Source organism: Tamandua tetradactyla, chromosome 14, assembly GCF_023851605.1.
Source record: "Tamandua tetradactyla isolate mTamTet1 chromosome 14, mTamTet1.pri, whole genome shotgun sequence".
NCBI lineage: Eukaryota > Metazoa > Chordata > Mammalia > Pilosa > Myrmecophagidae > Tamandua > Tamandua tetradactyla.
Window position 1 is genome coordinate 2473414 of NC_135340.1, and position 18726 is coordinate 2492139.

At 39.6% G+C, this 18726-nt stretch overlaps 2 protein-coding genes across 7 annotated transcripts in view; both read left to right on the plus strand.

Moving 5' to 3' along the window:
* Nucleotides 1-6212, plus strand: part of SOS2 (SOS Ras/Rho guanine nucleotide exchange factor 2) — a 183453-nt gene extending 177241 nt beyond the window's left edge. For all 4 annotated transcript variants that reach the window (XM_077126808.1, XM_077126809.1, XM_077126810.1 and 1 more), the window contains 2 exons: nucleotides 3592-3701; nucleotides 4502-6212. In XM_077126808.1, the coding sequence (XP_076982923.1) occupies nucleotides 3592-3701; nucleotides 4502-5011 (620 nt within the window). In that variant the 3' untranslated portion in view covers nucleotides 5012-6212. The remainder of the gene's footprint in view (nucleotides 1-3591; nucleotides 3702-4501) is intronic.
* Nucleotides 6213-6574: 362 nt separating this feature from the next.
* Nucleotides 6575-13749, plus strand: VCPKMT (valosin containing protein lysine methyltransferase). Of its 3 annotated transcripts, XM_077126813.1 has the most exons (6): nucleotides 6613-6974; nucleotides 7101-7211; nucleotides 7382-7454; nucleotides 8490-8609; nucleotides 9324-9428; nucleotides 12673-13749. In XM_077126813.1, exons 1-6 carry the CDS (start codon nucleotides 6709-6711, stop codon nucleotides 12685-12687), a joined length of 690 nt encoding a protein of 229 aa, XP_076982928.1. In that variant the 5' UTR covers nucleotides 6613-6708; the 3' UTR covers nucleotides 12688-13749. The 3 variants fall into 3 exon arrangements, with proteins under 3 accessions (XP_076982929.1, XP_076982928.1, XP_076982927.1); XM_077126812.1 differs by lacking the exon at nucleotides 12673-13749 and having other exon boundaries at nucleotides 9324-12666; XM_077126814.1 differs by lacking the exons at nucleotides 9324-9428; nucleotides 12673-13749 and having other exon boundaries at nucleotides 6575-6974; nucleotides 8490-9317.
* Nucleotides 13750-18726: the final 4977 nt, after the last annotated feature.

Below are 18726 nucleotides of genomic sequence, written 5' to 3' on the forward strand. Positions count from 1 at the left end.
TCTGGAAAATGAAAATGTTCTTGTATTGTTTTGTTAATAATTCTTCCCCACTATTTTCTCTGACTCCCTTTTTGAAACTCCTTGTCCAAATTTTGTACATCCTAGATTGATCTAATTTTCTGGTCTTTTATCTCTTACTGTCCATCTCCTTATTTTCCTGGGCAATTTACTCACTTTATCTTCTAACTCTTCTGTTTTTTCTCCCATCTGTCATTGATAGATTTTGAATTTTCAAGAATTCTTTTCTGGTGCCCTCTAACTATTTCCTTTTTCTTTCTGGGTTTTTTTTTTTTTTTTTCTTTTTTTGCCTCTATTTTGGTTAATGAATGCACCGAATTCAATTCAGGATATTAATTATATGAGTTTTGAAATTTTATTTTTTTGTTTCTGGTACAGCCTCTTTTTTCTAAGTTCCTTTCTTCTTTTAATTGTAGATCTTGTCTTTCATTTTGTCTGGTATTCTTAGGTTTCTGTTCTTACTTTAGAGTGAGGCAGTATAAAACTGATAGAAAGTCCTTTATCCATGGGCTGAGTTTGTTGATTTGTGAGATTCACTGTGGAGTGATGGTATGGTGGGATTGCTTTATTGAGGGAAACCCCAAATGTCAGTATCTATAGGCCTCTTCTCTTCTTTCTCTAAAGAAGGAAGGATCTTTGAAACTCCTGCCTTGAAGTCTCAACTTTTAAAATGAATCTGTTTTCAGCAGAGCATCTTACATTTTACTAGTGTCCCCAAGCCTTCGATTTAGGTTCTCCAGAGAATAAAACCTCGTCTTCTGTGAGAGTGGACACGAGGCCTCTTGTTTCCTGGCCTCACTAAGTGGGGAAAGGGACTCGAGGTTCTGATTGTTCCTCAGCACAATTAGACTTTATCAGCTTCTCTTTTTTCCTGCCCATCCCCTCCATTGTACTGAGTGGCCTGTAACTCCTGAGCACTCTTTTGGTTCTGTGGGGAAAATTTGCTGCTACTTGTCAGTATCACTGTCATTTAGGTTTCATTTTTTCCCATTTGTCTCCTTCAAATGTATTATAGTCTGTTTTCATGCTTTGTAGTTTCAGGATTCAATTGTTTCTGTCCTCACTGAAGTTTGTGTTTGCTTTTCATATTCATTTTTGTTTTGTGGTGTACATGTCTTTACTATGCCATTTTAGAACCAGCAGTTCTAGATATTATTTTATTCATTTATATTTTTTATTGAGAAATCTTCACACACATACTTTCTATACATGGTGTATAATCAGTGGCTCAAAATATCATTCCATAGTTCGTGTTTCATTACCATAATCATTTTTTAGAACATTTGCATCACTCTAGAAAAAGAAATAAAAAGAAAAAGCTCATACATACCATACACCTTATCCCTCTGGTTCATTGACCATTAGTGTTTCCATCTACCCGATTTATTTTACCCTTTGTCACCCCTGTTATTTATTTATTTATTTACTATCTATACTTTTTACTCATCTGTCCATACCCTAGATATAAGGAGCATCAGACACAAGGTTTTCAAAATTACACAGTCACATTGTAAACATTTTATCTTTATACAATTGTCTTCAAGAATCTAGGCTACTAGAACACAGCTCAGTAGTTTCAGGTACTTCCCTCCAGCCACTACAATATGCCATAAACTACAAAAGGATAGCTTTATAATGTGTAAGAATAACCTCCAGGATAAAGTCTTGACTCTGTTTGAAATCTCTCGGCCACTGAAACTTTGTCTCATTTATCTCCTCCTCCTTTTGGTCAAGAAGGCTTTTTCAACCTCTTGATATTGGGTCCTGGCTTTTCCTGGGCTTTCTGTCCCACGTTGCCAGGGAGATTTACACACCTGGGAGTCACGTCCCACATAGGAGGGAGGGCAGGTGAGTTCATCTGCTGAGTTGGCTTAGAGAGAGAGGTCACATCTGAGGAACAAAAGAGGTTTTCCAGGACTGACTCTTAGGCCTAATTTTAAGTAGACTTAACCTGTCCTTTGCAGGAATAAGCTTCATAGGGACAAACCCCAAGATCAAGGACTCAGCCTATTAATTTGGTTGTCCCCACTGCTTACAAGTGTATCAGAAATTCTTCAAATAGGGAAGTTGAATATTTCTTCCTTTCTCCCTCTTCCCCCAAGGGGACTTGGCAAATACTTCCTTATTCACTGCCCAAATCACTCAGGGATTTATCAGGGCATCACGCTAACATGGACAAACCAACAAAATCTTACATCCTATTCAACCTGGATATTACTTTGAATGATAGAAAAATATATTTTCTATATGAGAAGAAATTATATATATTCAGTGACCATTCTACATCTCCATTTGTCTATCTAGTAGGAATCTCAAACTTAACCTTTCCAAAACTGAGTTGCTCTTCATCCTCTCCATTTCCCTATCTTAGTTCTAAAAATAAACCTGACGGGAAGTTCTATATCCATGGCAGAGCTTGTTGACTTGTGGGCCAACAGATACTAGAGGTTATCTTTGACTTCTATCTTATTCTCAAACCCAAATGTGATCCATCAACAAATTTTATTTACCCTAAAAATATATCCAGAAGTTGTTTGTCACCATCTCTACTGCTGTACCCTAGTCCAAACCACCATAATTTCTTACCTGATTACAGTAGCATCCTAACTACCCATCTGCCCTATTTCAGTCTGTTTTCAACACAGCACTCAGAATGATCCTTTTAGAATGTGTCAGACCATGTCTCTTTATGCTTGAAGCCCTTCCATGGCTTTCTATCTCATTAGAATAAAAGCCAAAGTTCTCTGAAAGGGCCCACGGGCCCTGTGCAGTTTGGCTCCTTTGACTTCTCAGATCTCATCACACTCACTCTGCTCCAGCTTCCAGGGATCTTGGTTGATCCTTGAACACAACAGGCAAATGCCCAGGCAGGACTTTTGCTCTTGTCACAGTGCTTTTCATGCGGACACCTCGTGGCCTGCTCCCTTACCACCTTCAGGCGTTTGCTGTGTGCTGCGTGAGGCCTTCCCTGACCGCCCTGTCCCACCTCTTCCTAACCTCCTTTCTGTAGCTGATACTTCTTCTTCCACCGTTTGCTATTTTACTTTTACTTATCTTGTATATTCTCTTGGTTGTATAACATGTCCATTATCAGTAAGAGACTTGCAAAGAGAAAGTGTTACCTGATACAATTCTATCTGAAGAAATGTTTAGCTCTCCTTAATGGAGATTTTATTACCTGTGTGGCAGTGTATCTGATAATAGCTGCTTCGAAAATGTATGGGGTCTGATTATGCACGGTGTTTCATTTGGTTTTTGTTTTGTTTTGTTTAATTAAAAAGGGAGAGGGGGCATTCCAGGTAGCAGAATATCATACTTAATTTTAATTAAATAGTATACCTTCATTTACCAGCCTCTGTGCTAGGTGCTGTACAAAATGCATAAACTGCCCTCAGAGAACTTACAGTTTAATGGGAAGGACAGATAAACCAACAGTCAGCTACAGTGCAGTCTGACAGGTGCCATAGCAGAGGTGAAAACAGGTTGCAAGATGGGTATGTTTTGATAGAAACCTTGGTCTTATTATTACACTGTAAATGATGGCTAAACTAATCTTTGTTTCCACCTTCCCAGAGTCTTTCTTCAGTTCGTGTGGTAGTTTACATAAACTAAGTGACGAGCCACTGATCGCACCACCTCTTCCTCCTCGAAAAAAGTTTGATCATGATACTTCAAATTCCAAGGTAGTCAATAGGACCTAAGTTTACCTCAACTTATTCTGAGTTGGAATCTTCAGAATAGTGCTAGTTCTTATAAAGAGTCTGTCAATTATAATTTGGCTATTCTTTATGGTTTTTAAGCATATAGGTTGTTTCATCCTTGTAATACCTTTTCTCGGAAGATTCACAGATACTTAGAAGTACATTTTCTTTCAGGCAAAGGTGGAAAAAATTTTAGTATTCAAAATATACTTCTAACTTTCACCCAGTGCTTCTCAGACTTCAGGCAGGGTGCATCAGAATCACCTGGAAGGCTTGTTAAAACCAGATTTACTGGGTTCCTACCCCCAGAGTTCGTGATTCAGTAGGTCTGAGGTAGGACATGAGAACCTGCATTTCTAACATGTCCCTTGAATGCTCCTAGTCCCTGAATCACATTCTAAGAACTGCTGCTCTGAGCCTCACTGAGGAAAGTAGAAGTCACTTACCAGTAAGCAGAAGCTGTACATTAAGTCCTCTTGATAGCATGTTCTCTCATGTCTAGAAAGCTATGTGCTATTTTCACTTGCTTGCTTATCATAATTAAAATACACAAAGCAAACTACTCAAGGCTATATCCCCAAGATTTCAAATAGAATGTCTCACATATTAAAATATTAAACTGGGAGTAATTTACTCATAAATCTGATAATTAAACCAGATTACTGCATTTTACACCTCTGATTGAACTTGGCATGCAATAATCTTTCAGTCTTTTAAAATTATTGTCTTAAAATTTTTTCAGAACAAAAGTATAGTTTAATTTTTTTTTTTTAATTTTTGAGGGAAATATGAACTATGATGATGACCCCCCTGCTATTCCACCAAGACAGCCTCCCCCTCCAAAGGTGAAACCCCGAGTTCCTGCTCCTACCGGTGCATTGGATGGGCCTCTCCCTAGTCCGCCTCCGCCACCGCCAAGAGACCCTCTTCCTGAAGCCCCTCCGCCCGTGCCCCTCCGGCCTCCTGAGCACTTCATGAACTGTCCACTCAGTCTGCAGCCACCTCCACTGGGACACCTTCACAGAGACCTGGACTGGCTCAGAGACAGCACTACCTACCCAAATTCGCCAGACACCCCTCCCAGCACGCCCTCTCCAAGAGTGCCACGCCGATGCCACGTGCTCAGTGCTGGTCACAACAGTCTCGCTCGCCCTCCAGCCCCGCCTGTTCCACCAAGGCAGAATTCAGGCCCTCACCTACCAAAACTGCCACCAAAGACTTACAAACGGGAGCTTTCACACCCCCCATTGTACAGACTACCTTTGTTAGAAAACACCGAGACTCCTCAGTGACCTCAGCCATGTGTAGTCGTTGACACTGGAATGGTATTTGTAAAGTTCTTTTTCTTTATTTATTCAAAAAAAGGCATAGTATTGTAGTACTTTTTACAAATAATGCTCTTACAGAAGTGCTACTGATCAAATAAGCTTTTAAAAATTGGAAAAATAAAACGACAGAAGTCCTTCACCATTATCCTCAGGTGATCAGTAGCGTTGCCTTGTCTTGGATCCTCAGTGCTGCCAAAAGGCCAGTATATTTGCACTGTAAGACTCTGCTAAAATATGGTTTAAAGTGAAAATTGTACTGAAAGGGGATGGTGCATTTGTGCAGTTTTTCAAATTTGAGTAAGAGAGGCCTTTTATGGCAATGAATTTACACAATATAGGGGATATATAGTGTTACTGATTTTTAAACCTCATTGACCATCTTCTAGTTTTTCATACATCTAGAATTGTGAATAACCCCTACTATTCTTAAACTCTTTAATGCCATGTCTTAAATGCCAGTATTTGCTACTGAATACAAAAATGAAAAATAGAATGAAAGTAATAGGACATACTGCTTATTATTTTGTCAAAATGTAAACAAAGACTACCTAATCCAATTATAAAAAGGAAAAAGGGCCCATTATATAGCATGTATCTCATTCAGATGTGCCTTTTGTTTTTTTGCAGACTAAGGTGTCTTTAGCTAATGAGTTGCCTGTTTTGAAAAACACGATTAATAATGCCATGTATGTACAGTTTTGTTTATATTGTATATTTAAAGATAATGCAAATAATCTATATAAATTTAAGTGACTTGAGGCCTATAATACAATCTGCTACTTTACTAATTCAAAAATTCAGAGGCAAAGTTTCCTATGGCATAGGAACCAAACCTGCCTTGTCTTCAAAACCCTAGTAACTTTCTCTATAAATCTCGTGTTAACTCAAATTTTAAAGTATTTTTTTAGATTGGTAATATTTAAACCAGCAAATACTTTGAGGTTTATTAAACTTTTTAATCAGAAGAGCGGGTAAAACTTTGCTTTGTACTTGGACACCCTCTTTCAACGGGATGAGAATGGGGTGTGCTGAGGGTGCCGTAGCAGCATTTGTAAAGTAGCCAAAAGCCACGTGTTTCATTTACTGGTCTGTGGCCTTTTACTGTGCTTTGTATCAGAGTTCTTAACAAGATTAATAAATCACCTCAGTCTTAATTTCTAAAAGACTTTTGAAACCTGTTTTCCTTATAAGGAACAAAGCGGGGCGGTGGGGGCCGTGACGCCGAGCACCCTCGGGGCGTCGCGTCGTCCCTGTGACCCCGGAAGTGCTCGTGACGTCACTGTCAGGGTGGGACTCAGCAGGCCGGGAGACGCCTCGTGATCCTCCTTTGGGAGGATCTTGAGAGCTGCCTCGAGTAAAGGCCACGACTGCTGTGGGAACGCAGTGTCCCACCAGCCGAAAGGCCCTGAGGCTGCTTTCCGGTCCTGCGCTTCTGAAACGCGGCAGTTGCCTCACCTGGGAGGCTGTGAGGCAGGGCAGAGCGAGACCGCCTGGGCCTCCGGGCCGTCCGAGCCCTATCCCGGCTTGGCCACGCCCAGGCGCTGAGACCTTCCGGGCCTCGGAGGTCGGCGCATGCGCCGTGGCGCTACCCCGGCGCTGGGCGAGCTGCTGGGCCGTCTGCGTGTGTGACGTCACCGCACGCATCCGGTTGCCAGGCCGCGATGGAGACTACTGCGGAGCCCCCGGCGGAGGACCCGCTGCGGAGCTTCGTGCGCGTCCTGGAGAAGCGGGACGGCACTGCGCTGAGGCTGCAGCAATACGGCTCCGGCGGCGTGGGCTGCGTGGTTTGGGACGCTGCGATCGTCCTTTCCAAGTACCTGGAAACGCCCGGGTTCTCCGGCGACGGGGCCCACTCGCTGAGCCGGCGGTCGGTGCTGGAGCTGGGCTCGGGCACGGGGGCCGTGGGCCTCATGGCCGCCACCCTCGGGTGAGGGCCGTGCCGGGGTGCGGGGGGCCGTGGGCCTCGTGGCCGCCGCCCTGGGTGAGGGCCGGGCCCGGCGCGGGGACCAGCTTCGCAGCTTGGGCCCCGCGCTCAGTCGGCCTCGTCTCCCAGGGCGCACGTGGTGGTCACCGACCTTGAGGAGCTGCAGGACCTGCTGAAGATGAACATTACCATGAACCAGCATCTCGTCACCGGCTCCGTTCAGGCCAAGGTACTGAAATGGTTTGTATGGCCTTTCCGCTTGATTTCAGGTGGCCGCGTGTGGGGCTTGCTTTAAATTGTGTTTCACCGGAAGCGTGGCAACGCGAGGGGAACTCCGGGTCTTGTTTATGAAACTAGAGTGTTGTAAATTGTGAAAGCAACATTTAAAATCCCTGTCTAACGTTTTTAAGGGGGGAAGAACTAGAAGATTTCCCATCTCCACCCGATTTCATACTGATGGCCGACTGCATATACTACGAAGAGGTAACTGCGGGGAGGGGGTTGGTTCCAGGCACGCCGTACTTCGTGGGTTCTGAAGCACGTTTCTGCACACTCACACCCCTGAGTTCAGGGTGTCTGGCTAGTAGGGGGTGCTGTTGGGGTGCTGTTGGGTACCGGCTCAGCGTTTGCGCAGGTGATGCTGGTTTAAGGGCAGGCTCCAAGGTAAGATCTCTGCCCTGTCTGTGGTTCTACTCGTAGGGACTTGACAGCTAAGTAGGTGGGCCTGTAAGGATCGGAGCAGTAAAGGGAAAACAGAGATTCCCAAAGATTCCATGCGTAGCACCCATGACTGACATACAGGCCTGTGAACCATGTGGAGAAAAGTGTTTTAATAGAAGCTTCTGTAAAACTTGAAGGATTTTGCCATTTGGATCTGTTAGGAAAGTCTAAGGTTGTCTTTTTTATCCCTTACCTGGTGCCAATGGAGATGTTAATCATGGTATTGAGAATTCACTTGCATTATAAAGAATTCATTGTTCTGTGGTAAAATTTATTAGACTCACAGAATGCTTTTTCCTTAGATACCAGTTTGTATAATGTTGTGGGCATCACTTTTTTCCCCCCACTGTATGGTGTGTGAGTGAAATCACTCATTTTTTAAAGAATGTTGGGTCAACCTATGCTTAAGTTAGGTTCAGATTTGCTTTTGTAGAGTAAATTGTTGGTTTGTTTAAGTTCCAAGTTAAAATATATTGAATATATATTTAATTTAATATACAGTTAAATATAGTTAAACTTGAAAAAGTGAAGTACATTCCATTGATTTCTCCTTGGGAACTCCAAAATGCCTTCACTTGAATCCTTTCTTTGGAAACTGAAATCAGCATAATGGTTGATTAGGCAGAGGAGTTTACCAACCTCTTGCCAGGAGTTTACTGGCATTTTGTTGGATTAATTCAAGGATGGATAAATTGTAAAGGAGTTATAATTGCTATTTTCACTTTCCCACTCTCTTGATGGTAAAAAAAAAAAAATGCTTTTGAGATCATGAACAAAAATATGTCCCTTCGTGAACAGTCCTTGGAACCGTTGCTGAAAACCCTAAAAGATCTCACTGGATCTGAGACTTGTATTATATGCTGTTATGAACAACGAACAATGGGGAAAAATCCAGAAATTGAGAAAAAATATTTTGAGGTAAGTATTCTACCAAGATGTCTTTGTAGTAACTGCCCTTCAGAGAGGCATGTGACTGTGTTCAAGTGTCTTATGATGCTTTGGGGTAGGGAAGATATTCCTTTGTATGAACCCAAAGACAGCCTACCATGCTACCAAATAGCAGCACTGCCCTCCTTTTATCTTTGCTGATACTTTTTTTTCTTTTCTAATTATTTGGTCTAGTATCTACAAAACAACATAAAATAATATTGGTGACACCTTTGTGTGTACTTGTCTGAGAAACTTTTCACATGGTGCTAGCTTTAAGGAACATGAGCGATGTATATGTGACTTTGGGAGTTTATCTTATAGAAACAGGCAGGTAATATGTTTTTACTTCTGTGACTTCCTCTACATTTTATGAAAAGAAGAAGTTGCCAAAAGTATTACATAGAGTTCCAGTGTTCTTGAGTATGAGGAATGTTAGCAAACTTTTGAAACTATGATTTTTTATATTTTTAAACAACTTTATTAATGTAAAAGGCACATGAATCAAGTGCTCCACTCAGCTTTTTCATGTGTGTACACTGAAGTAACCACCATTTATCATCAAGATGTATAACATTTTCACAACCCTAGAAGGCACTCTTACATGCCTTTTCTCAGTCCCCATAGGTGATCACTATTCTAACTACTGTCACATAAATCTGTTTGAATTATTAAATTTAAAGTATATCTCTTAAATTTATGTAGCTCCTTCAACTGGATTTTGACTTTGAAAAAATTCCTTTGGAAAAACATGATGAAGAATATCGAAGTGAAGATATTCACATTTTGTACATCAGAAAGAAAAAATCGGTAAATATATTCCTGGCTTGTTGTACCCTGAAAAGGTTTTAGGCTTATGCATGGTATAGATGTCACTTCGAATGTGATGTTTTGCTGGACTAAGACACTGACTGTCAATGTTAAGATTAACTGTTTCTGGCCTCTGGTTCTTGCTCTAAAATAAGGCTTTTTTGTAAAGGTCCTTTCCAGTTTAAATTGTATAACTTTGTAACTGGACATCATTTCTGACAAGTAACTTAGCTATTTATAAACTTCTGTTATGTCTGAGAATTTTAAATCCTGGTTCTGATGGTTGACTTTCTCCAACCATTCCAACTAGTTTTAAGTCAAGGTGAAATATAACAAGTCAAATCTGCCCACAGACAAAAAAAAATGTACTCATGGAAGATGCATACACAGAATTTATGTATGTTCCCCATTTTTAGTGCTTCCTTTACCTGTTAGGACACTCATTATACTATATGCAAGTTGCCTCTGCTACTATGTAGAGATTGAGCCTGTAGGAAAAAGGAATTGTGTCAATTTTTGCCTTCACAGCACCTTTTGTGACTGGTTTAAGACAGGGACCTGATGCGTTTTTTGAATTAAGGAAGCTAAATTTAATAAAGTCCCACTCGTTTCTGTTATCTTTGCTTTAATGGAAGTTATTCATGATTAAGTGTTCTAATTACGTGAATTACAGCTCAAAGCAAATATGACTTTTAATATTAGAGAACAAGAGGTTTAAATAAGTGCTGGTACTGTATATAATCTTACTGGGTAGTAAGCTTAGTAATTCATGTCAACTAACATGTGGCATGGTGCTGGAGATACAAAGATAAATAAAATATTTTGTGCCTTAAGGGATCCAGTTTTAGCTAAAGTAGTTGGGCCATTTTACAAATAGGATCTTATGTAGCAACATAAAGATTTTGAGTTTCTTTAATATAAAGACTTTTTTTTTTGCAAAGAATCATCTTTTTTTTTTTAAATATAATTTACATACCAGAAATTTCACCCTTTTAAAATACATAATTCAGTGGCTTTTAGTAAATTCACAGTTGTGCAACCTGTACCTCACTGTCTACTTTTAGAACATCTTCGTTAACCTAAAAAAAACCTCATACTCGTTAGCATCAGTCACCATTCCCTTACCCCAGCCCCATAGCCTGCAGTCTCTATGAATTTGCCTATTCTAGACATTTCACATAAATGGAAGTACATAATATGGGCCTCCTGTTTCAGATTCTTTCACTCAGCACAATGTTTTCAAGGTTCAGCTATGTTGGGTTTATACCTAGAAATAGAATTACTGGCTCATACAGTAATTTTAGTTTAACATTTTGAGAAACTGCCAAACTGTCTTTCATAGTGGCAGCACCATTTTACATTCCTACCAGCAATGTATGAGCCTTTCAGTTTCTTCCCATCCTCTCCAGCACTTGTCAATTTCCATCTTTTTTTATAGCTATCCTGGTGAGTATGAAGTGATATCTCAATGTGGTTTTGTTTTTGTTTTTTCTTTTTTGGGGGAGGTGGATGTAAGCAATTTTATTGAAATATGTGCACATACCATAAAACCCATCCAAGGAGTACAATTGGTGGCTTTTAGTATCATCGTAGAGTTACCCATTCATCACCACAGTCAGTTTTAGAACATCTTCACTGCTCCAAAAAGAAAAGCCTCATATCCCTTAGTAGTCACCTCTCAATCCCTCTATCCTTCCCCAGCCCCAAATAACCTCTGATCTATTTCTGTCTCTATAGATTTATTTATATTTAAAGGATACTAAAATATTACTGTCAATTTTGGTCCATAGCTTGCATTAGTTTTTTCCTATATTATCCCCATTATTAACACCTTGTAACAGTGGCAAGCATTTGTTATAGCTCATGAAAGAAAATTCTTACATTTGCTGTATTAACCACAGTCATCATCCAGAATAGGGTTCACTGTGTTGTACATTCCTGTGTTACCTCTAGCTTTCCATCTAGTAACATACATGATCCAAAACTTCTCTGTTCAACTTCATTCACACCCATAATTCAGTGCTGTTAATAATACTCACAGTACTGTGCCACCATTACCTCTGTTCATTTCCAAACGTTTACAGTCAATCTAAATCCACATTGTGCACAAATTATGCTCTGTTCCCCATTCGCTACCCCCATTCTATCTCCTGGTACCTATATTCTCAGATTCTAACTCAATGAATTTATCATAATTAGTTCATATCAGTAGATCATACAATATTTGTCCTTTTGTGTCTGGCTTATTTCACTCAACATTATGTCCTCCAGGTTGATCCATGTTGTTGCGTGTATCAGGCCTTCATTCCTTCTTACAGCCGAGTAATACTCCTTCATATGTATATACCACATTTTGCTTATCCATTCATTGGTTGATGGACATTTGGGTTGCTTAGATCTTTTGGCAATTGTGAACATCACTGATGTTCACCACTGTGAATTGATGTAAGATTCTGGAAAGTAATCTTTGTGCATGAAACCTTTGTAGAATCTCAGATAGAGCCTCAACTGTTCTTTAGGTTTAACAGGAAAAGTTTTGGTTAGGGGTTGGCAAACCATGGCAATTAGCAATATCTAGCTGAAGCTTGCGTAAGACGAGCCTACAGAATAGCCTCTCGACTCTATTGGAAGTCTCTTAGCCGCCGCTACCTTATTTTATAACATTTCTTTTCCCCCTTTTGGTCAGAAAGCTGTTATTGATCCCAGGGTGCCAGGGCCAGGCTCATCCCTGGGACTCATGTTCCACGTTGCCAGGGAGTCCTTCACCCTGGATGTCATATCCCGTGTAGGAGTCAGTGTGCTTTTGATTTGCATTTTCATAGTGACTGGTAATGTTGGTCATCTTTTCTTGGGCTATTTTGCCCTTTTTTTAATTAGGGTTTTGTCCCCCCTTTGAGGGTCATGTATAGGTTTTTTGGTCTTTTTATTGTTGAGTTGTAAGAGTTCTTTATGCGTTCATGTATCAGGTACATGATTTGCAATAATTTCTCTCATTCTGTGGGTTGTCCTTTTACTTTAATGATCATGTCCTTTGAAGCACAAAAGTTTTTACTTTTGTTGGTGTCCAGTATGTCTCTTTTTTCTTTAGTTGCTCGTACTTTAGGTGTCAGCAGTAAACCATCTCTAAACATTTATGCATAGTTCATTTGAATTGCAGTTAGTACATTGCAAAACTTAATAACTGAATAAATACCTAACTGGTTATGAGAAGTCAGTCTTTAAAGTTTCCATTTTTTTCTTACAGAAATTTCCATCATGAAATCTTTAGTCATCTTATTCAACCCTCTAACAACCTGGATAAGCCAAAGATATGGATGGAGCGTGTGAACACAGCATGTGGGGAGCGTGTTCACAGATTCTCCCAGCATGTCCGTAGAGATCCAATACATAGACAACAGCCTCCCCAGACTGCCTGCCTGTCTGCCACGAGACTGAGACCCAGTCAGAGTCGTTTGGTTCAGCATAAACCTTGTGAATCAGTCACACCTCAGATACAAATCGGTATTGAGATTAGCCTAAAATTTGCCAAAAAGCAACAGTGAAGCAGCATGATTGACTGGCATGTTTTCAGGAACCTAGAGATAAATTGAAGAGATTTCTTAAGAGAGACACCTGTGTCTGTATAATATTTTAGGTTAAAACCGGTATATTTTAGTGTATATTCAAGATAGGTAAAGAAGTGATTCTGATTTTGTATATAATTATGCAGTAGTTTTATCATATGTCTTCCACTGCATTGCTTATAAGACAGCTGTAATACATAAATGTTCTTTACTTTGAATGAAAAAGCCACAGTATGTATATTGGTCAAATTTTAGTTTTTTTTCCCTCCATCATGCATTTCTATGTGATTTAGATAGTAAATGATGCCATAGTGAGGTGGTAACAAAGAAATTAAGAAATCAGATTTGGAGAAAAAAGGTATCTATATAAAATTTTTCACTCAAAAGTGGTGTGAGAATCAAGATCCCATTTCAAGTTCATTTGTGTAGCTCATGCACTTTTTCTACGTGTCTGTCTTCCAGGAAATCTGGCCAAAACACTGGTATTAAGTTAACTTGTTTACCTGAAACAGTAAAAAGTTACTAAATAACTACAAGTGTAATTCTATATAAATTTACCAAATGATTTTGATTCTGTACAGTCTTATAAGTTATCACAGTTAATTAGTGAGTTGTCTTCTCACACAGACTAATCTGTCAAGGGTGTGAGACACCCCCAGGTCCAAACAGTAATACTAACCTGGTGGAATTCTGGTACTTGAAGCATTGGCTCAAAAATGGCACATTTTATGTGTTAAAATAAACATTTTTTTTTGAGACCCTGTGGCTTTGTGAATGTTTCAGAAATAGCTTTGAAGAAAATGAAAATCTAAAGCAGATGACTGCTTTTAGAAGGAGGGAAAGCAGCTATTTAGGGAAATTAAGGACCGTAGTCAAGACAACAATTCTTTGCTTCATTCAGGCTTACTTCAATCTTAAAACTTGTTCAGCTGTTCTTTTTCCAAAATACTTTGTTCATACTGTCCTTAGCATTTCATTAAGCAGTTCACTGAGCAGTTAGTATAGCCAAATGTATAATACAGTTATGAATATAACTGTGATTTAGTTTTAGCATAACTAAATTTATGATACTTCATTGTTACTTACAGATACCGCTAGCTACTGTCAGTGTAGACAAGCCACCATTTTCTAGCTTGTTCCATGATATTGTGGATCCTGTAAAAATAAGCTTAACATTGACCAGCTTTAGTAGTCCACCCAGATTCCTCTGATACCTTTTCACTTTTTATGTCCTCCTCCCCTCTTCCCCGTAATTCTAATGTATAGGAACTGGGTCTTCAGCCTGAGGTGCTCTATACAATAATAATAAAAAGCTCCTTTATCTCGCATAGATGCAGATTATACCCAAAAGTCTAAAGTCCCCCAGGGGAAACAGCTGAAGTCACCCTCTGTGCAGCTGTGCTAGAAATGATGCCTTTGCTTGACTTTACTCCTTTTTCCTGTCCTGCTATTCCACCTTCCTTACTGGTCTCAATATCACCTTCTTCGTAAGCAGTTTACATGCACTTATCTTCATCTGCTTCTGGAGAGCTGATGGATGATAGTGACCACAGAGTTGGGTAATTTGTAACAAAATGTTACATGGGGTTTCTCTTTCTATTCTGGAATAGGGCCAAAGATCAAAAAATACAAAGTTGTCCATTGTCTAAAATCAGAGAACATAAGGTGTTAGGGCCAGTAAGCACCAGGGCTTTACTGTGGGTTCCAGTTCAGAGAACATACCTTGTTGCCAACTGCCATTCCACAGGCAATAGCCAGGGAGGCCTGGCAGAAGTGGACAGATGAGGTGATGTGGCGTAGGCTCCGGTCCTTTGGGCGCTCCCTATGGGCCGAGGGAACAGAGTGCATCTCCACTTGTAAACCACAGGAGGAGATGCCTGCTAGAAGGGGAGCCTAGCATGTTCCTCCTGGTGGGGCTTGTTTTACTACCAAAGATAAGCTCAGTGTTCTCCTACCAGAGCATAGGGGTGCAACTGGAGAGAGGATGTGGGGTACCCCCAGGCAAAGAGGTATTGAAGATGGATCCTGCCAGCCTGAGTTGGGGGTTAGAGGACTTATGCAATAATGTGGGGGCTAATAGGCAGTTGCAACAGGCGAGAGTGATGTTTTGCCTCTAGCTGGGGATCAGCTCAGCTATCCCCTGAGTACTAACTGCTCAGGAACGAGCCCCTACCTAGTCCATTAGAGGAGTAGAAGTTGCCACTCTGCACAGTGAAACCCATAGACCAGGAGTCAGGACACAAGTATAGCCAATTAAGGAAGGGGTTGCAACCTCACAGCTAAGCAGCATTTATCAAACTAAGCTGCATGTGGGATCACCTGGGAAATTAAAAACAAATAAAAGACATGCCCAGACCCCATTCCAGACCAATTAAATCAAAGGTATGGTATCTTTAGTAAAGGTACCAGGTGATTTTAATGTTCAGCCTGTATTGAAAACACCTGTAGAAGAAACCTCTTACCATCTCCATCCCAAAGAGACGGGAGCGAAGAAAGGAAGGGGAAAGTATAAAAGCAAACCATCCACAGCTAGAGCAGGCCTGTTCTACATAACAAGGAAGAGGTTTGAATCTGATGTGGGCACTTCTATGAAATAGAAGGTCTTAAAATAAGCAGGACTGAGCCTTAGAAACTGAAATAGATGTTTAAATAACTGAAAGCTTAAGAGAATCTGGACAAGAAGTTAAAGAAGAAAGGGAAATCAACTATGGTGGGGTGGGGGGAATTACTGGAAAAAGAAAATTCTTATGTGTTTCGTCTCCAGTTAAGTTCCTCTACACCGTTACGACTTAAAGAAGTCTTTGTGGTTGGGTAGCTTTGAATCTCCATCTGCCGGTTCATAACCAAGAGTCACGGAGTCCAGTTTGGTGAAGTTAGGTTATTTTTAAAATTTTAAAGAAATATGTATTAATAATCCAGAATGATTGTTACAGGAATTTTTTACATTAATTTTTACTATCCTTTCTCTTGAAATTTCCCTTGTTAAATGATGCCAAATATGGTACTGTCTCAGATTATAAATCTCATACACATTTCTTATTTCTGTGGATCATGGAAATGACTGTTGTTCTAAAGGTTTCCTGTAGATGGCATTCCTTGACTTTGTCTTGACAGGTTTTATAGCAGGAACTTACTAAAATAGACTCAATTTTGAAACAATCACACTTGCATTTTAAAGGTGAACTAAATTAGAATCAAAAAAATAAACCTACCTACTATGAGGTACTTTCAGAATATAACACGGTGTAGTGAAACTGGAATTTTTTTCTTTTATAAATTTTGTTTGTTTTATCTTTCTGTCCATTACATTCTAGTATCCCTTTTTAATTTTTTTTTTAATTTTTAAATGTCATTCAAAAAGCTACATAAAATTGCGTTCATAAAACATTTTCTCAGCTATTGTTATCTTCTGTGAGAGACAGACATTTAGGAGGCTACATTAGTTCAAATCAAGTTCTGAAAATTAAGTTCACCTTGAAATACCTTTTACATAGGGCTTGCTTTTCTATCTGAGGTACTTAAAACATTTAATTAGTTTATCAAACCAGTGTTCCTCAAAAGATTGAGCTTTGTCTTCAACTATACCACAGTCTTGCAAGTTTAGGCCATTTGACTTACAGTTCTTTTTCCTCAAGGAAATCTGGATTTGAAAGGATTTTTGATGCATTGATAAATATACATTGTAAAAGAATACTTCATTTTCATACCATTAAAGACCTTCAGAATAATACAAACACAGAAAAAAAAAATGTAGCAACAAAATCTTTACCTAAAATTAATCATGATGGAAATGGAAAGTTTCATTTTACATATGTTTTGGTAAGAAAGCAGTACATTCTCAAACTGTTTTCATCAGTTAGCTTGAAACGTAGATATTTGGGATCATTTAAGATGTCTTAACTTCTTTTGTTTGGTTGACTTCTGTGACATGTGACCTAAGTAATTCATTATTAATAATAAAATAACACAGTTTGCATATAATAGACTTTAAAAATACGTGAGAGTGTATTATCCATATGATGATTTTTTTTGGCTTGTATTCAAAAAACTGTGCTTCTGAGTGCAGCTTCAGTGTCGAGTCCACATACTTACCTGGGCTCAAGTCCCGGCTCTGCCGTTGCCCAGCTGTGTCAGGTCGAGAGCACAGTTCCGCAGTACCCAGTTAATTGCACAAGTAAACAATTTTAGGAAAAAGGAAAATACAGTGGAAGAAAAAACTTGGTTTGCTGCTCATTTTCACAGCTCTAAAGCAAGGACAGAGGGCGTCCTCATTTCTCAGTGTGGGCGCCTGGTCTTGCTGGCCGGAACGCCGAGATGAACATTTTCCCCTCCGGACCTTTGGCCAATGTTTCTTTCTGGGATTCTTATCTCCGTTCAACGTGGAGCCAGTTAGGTGGCAGGTAATGGGAGTACAGAGGGGTGTCACTGCTCTAAAGTTGGGGACTGGTCTGTCTGCCTACAGGTGTTCTCAGCGGTTAGATGTGGTAATTTTAAAAGAGAAGGGCAAGTCTTTTTAGAATTCTTTGTAACAACTGCATCTATTTTTCAGATTCTTGAATAAATTATCTTTTACTATATAGTAAAGTGAACATATTGCTGGTTGGACGCAGGAATTTACTCACTCAGGTGGCCTGACCTTGTCTTTACGAAGAGCCAAGAATGAGAGGCAGGGTCATGAATCGTTCCTGCTTCAAGCCGGTGTGCCGTGGCCCCCATGCCATATAGCATTGTATTAAGTTTTCAAGGCCTTTTTGTTTTTAATTGATGGAAAAGATTATCGTGAATACTAAAGAACTGATGTTAATTTTTAGGAAACTTTATTTCACATATACGATACATTAACTTATTTTGATGAAGAATCAGTTCACATTTTTTTAATAATCATAAGGTTGGAAACAAAAATTCTTCCTTGCAAAGCGAAATTGAGTTTTAAAAAAGAGCTGGCCTAAATGCAGCAATTGTAGACTTAAAACGCCTGAAGTAATAAGCATGTTTCTCTTGGTACCGCTGGCAACCTGTTAAGCCCACGGTGGAGTCAGTATTTTTTAGACGCTCTAGGATAACTTTTGAAAGTTAAGTTTAATTCCAATGATTTGTTAATGTACTGAAGTCCAGGCTTTGACAGTTTGAGTTCCAGGTCCACATGTTAGCTCATTCCTTTGATAAATCATGGCCCATGTCACATGTGCCCAGTACAAACAGCCCCATGTGTCTGCACTCAGTACCTTGACATTGTTCTCTTGAGAAATGTGTCCTGAAAACCCACTTGTGGTGCATCATCAGTATAGGTGCATGATGGGGCTCTAAATGTAAATGCTGTTTATATGAAGTTTGAATGGCTTCAGGGTGAGCGTAAAGAATGATTTTGTGGCATATGATTCATGTAGAACACAGGCCTGCTTTATTGAAACTTAAAAACAGGAAAAACAAGTTCTATACTCCCACAAGGAATAAATATTTAACCAGAGAATATCTTTGAATTTCAGCGACATTAACTGGTGAACGTACAATAATATGCTTTTAAAAGAGCTATTGTCTTTTTAAATCTTGACACAAGGATTTTTTAACTTTTTAAGTTATATATACAAAACAAAGAAAGAAAAAGCAATAGTTTTCAAAGCACTCTTCAACAAGTAGTTACAGGACAGATCCCAGGGTTTGTCATGGGTGATCACGCAGTCCTCTCAGATTTTTCCTTCTAGCTGCTCCAGAACACCGGAGGCTAGAAGGGATAA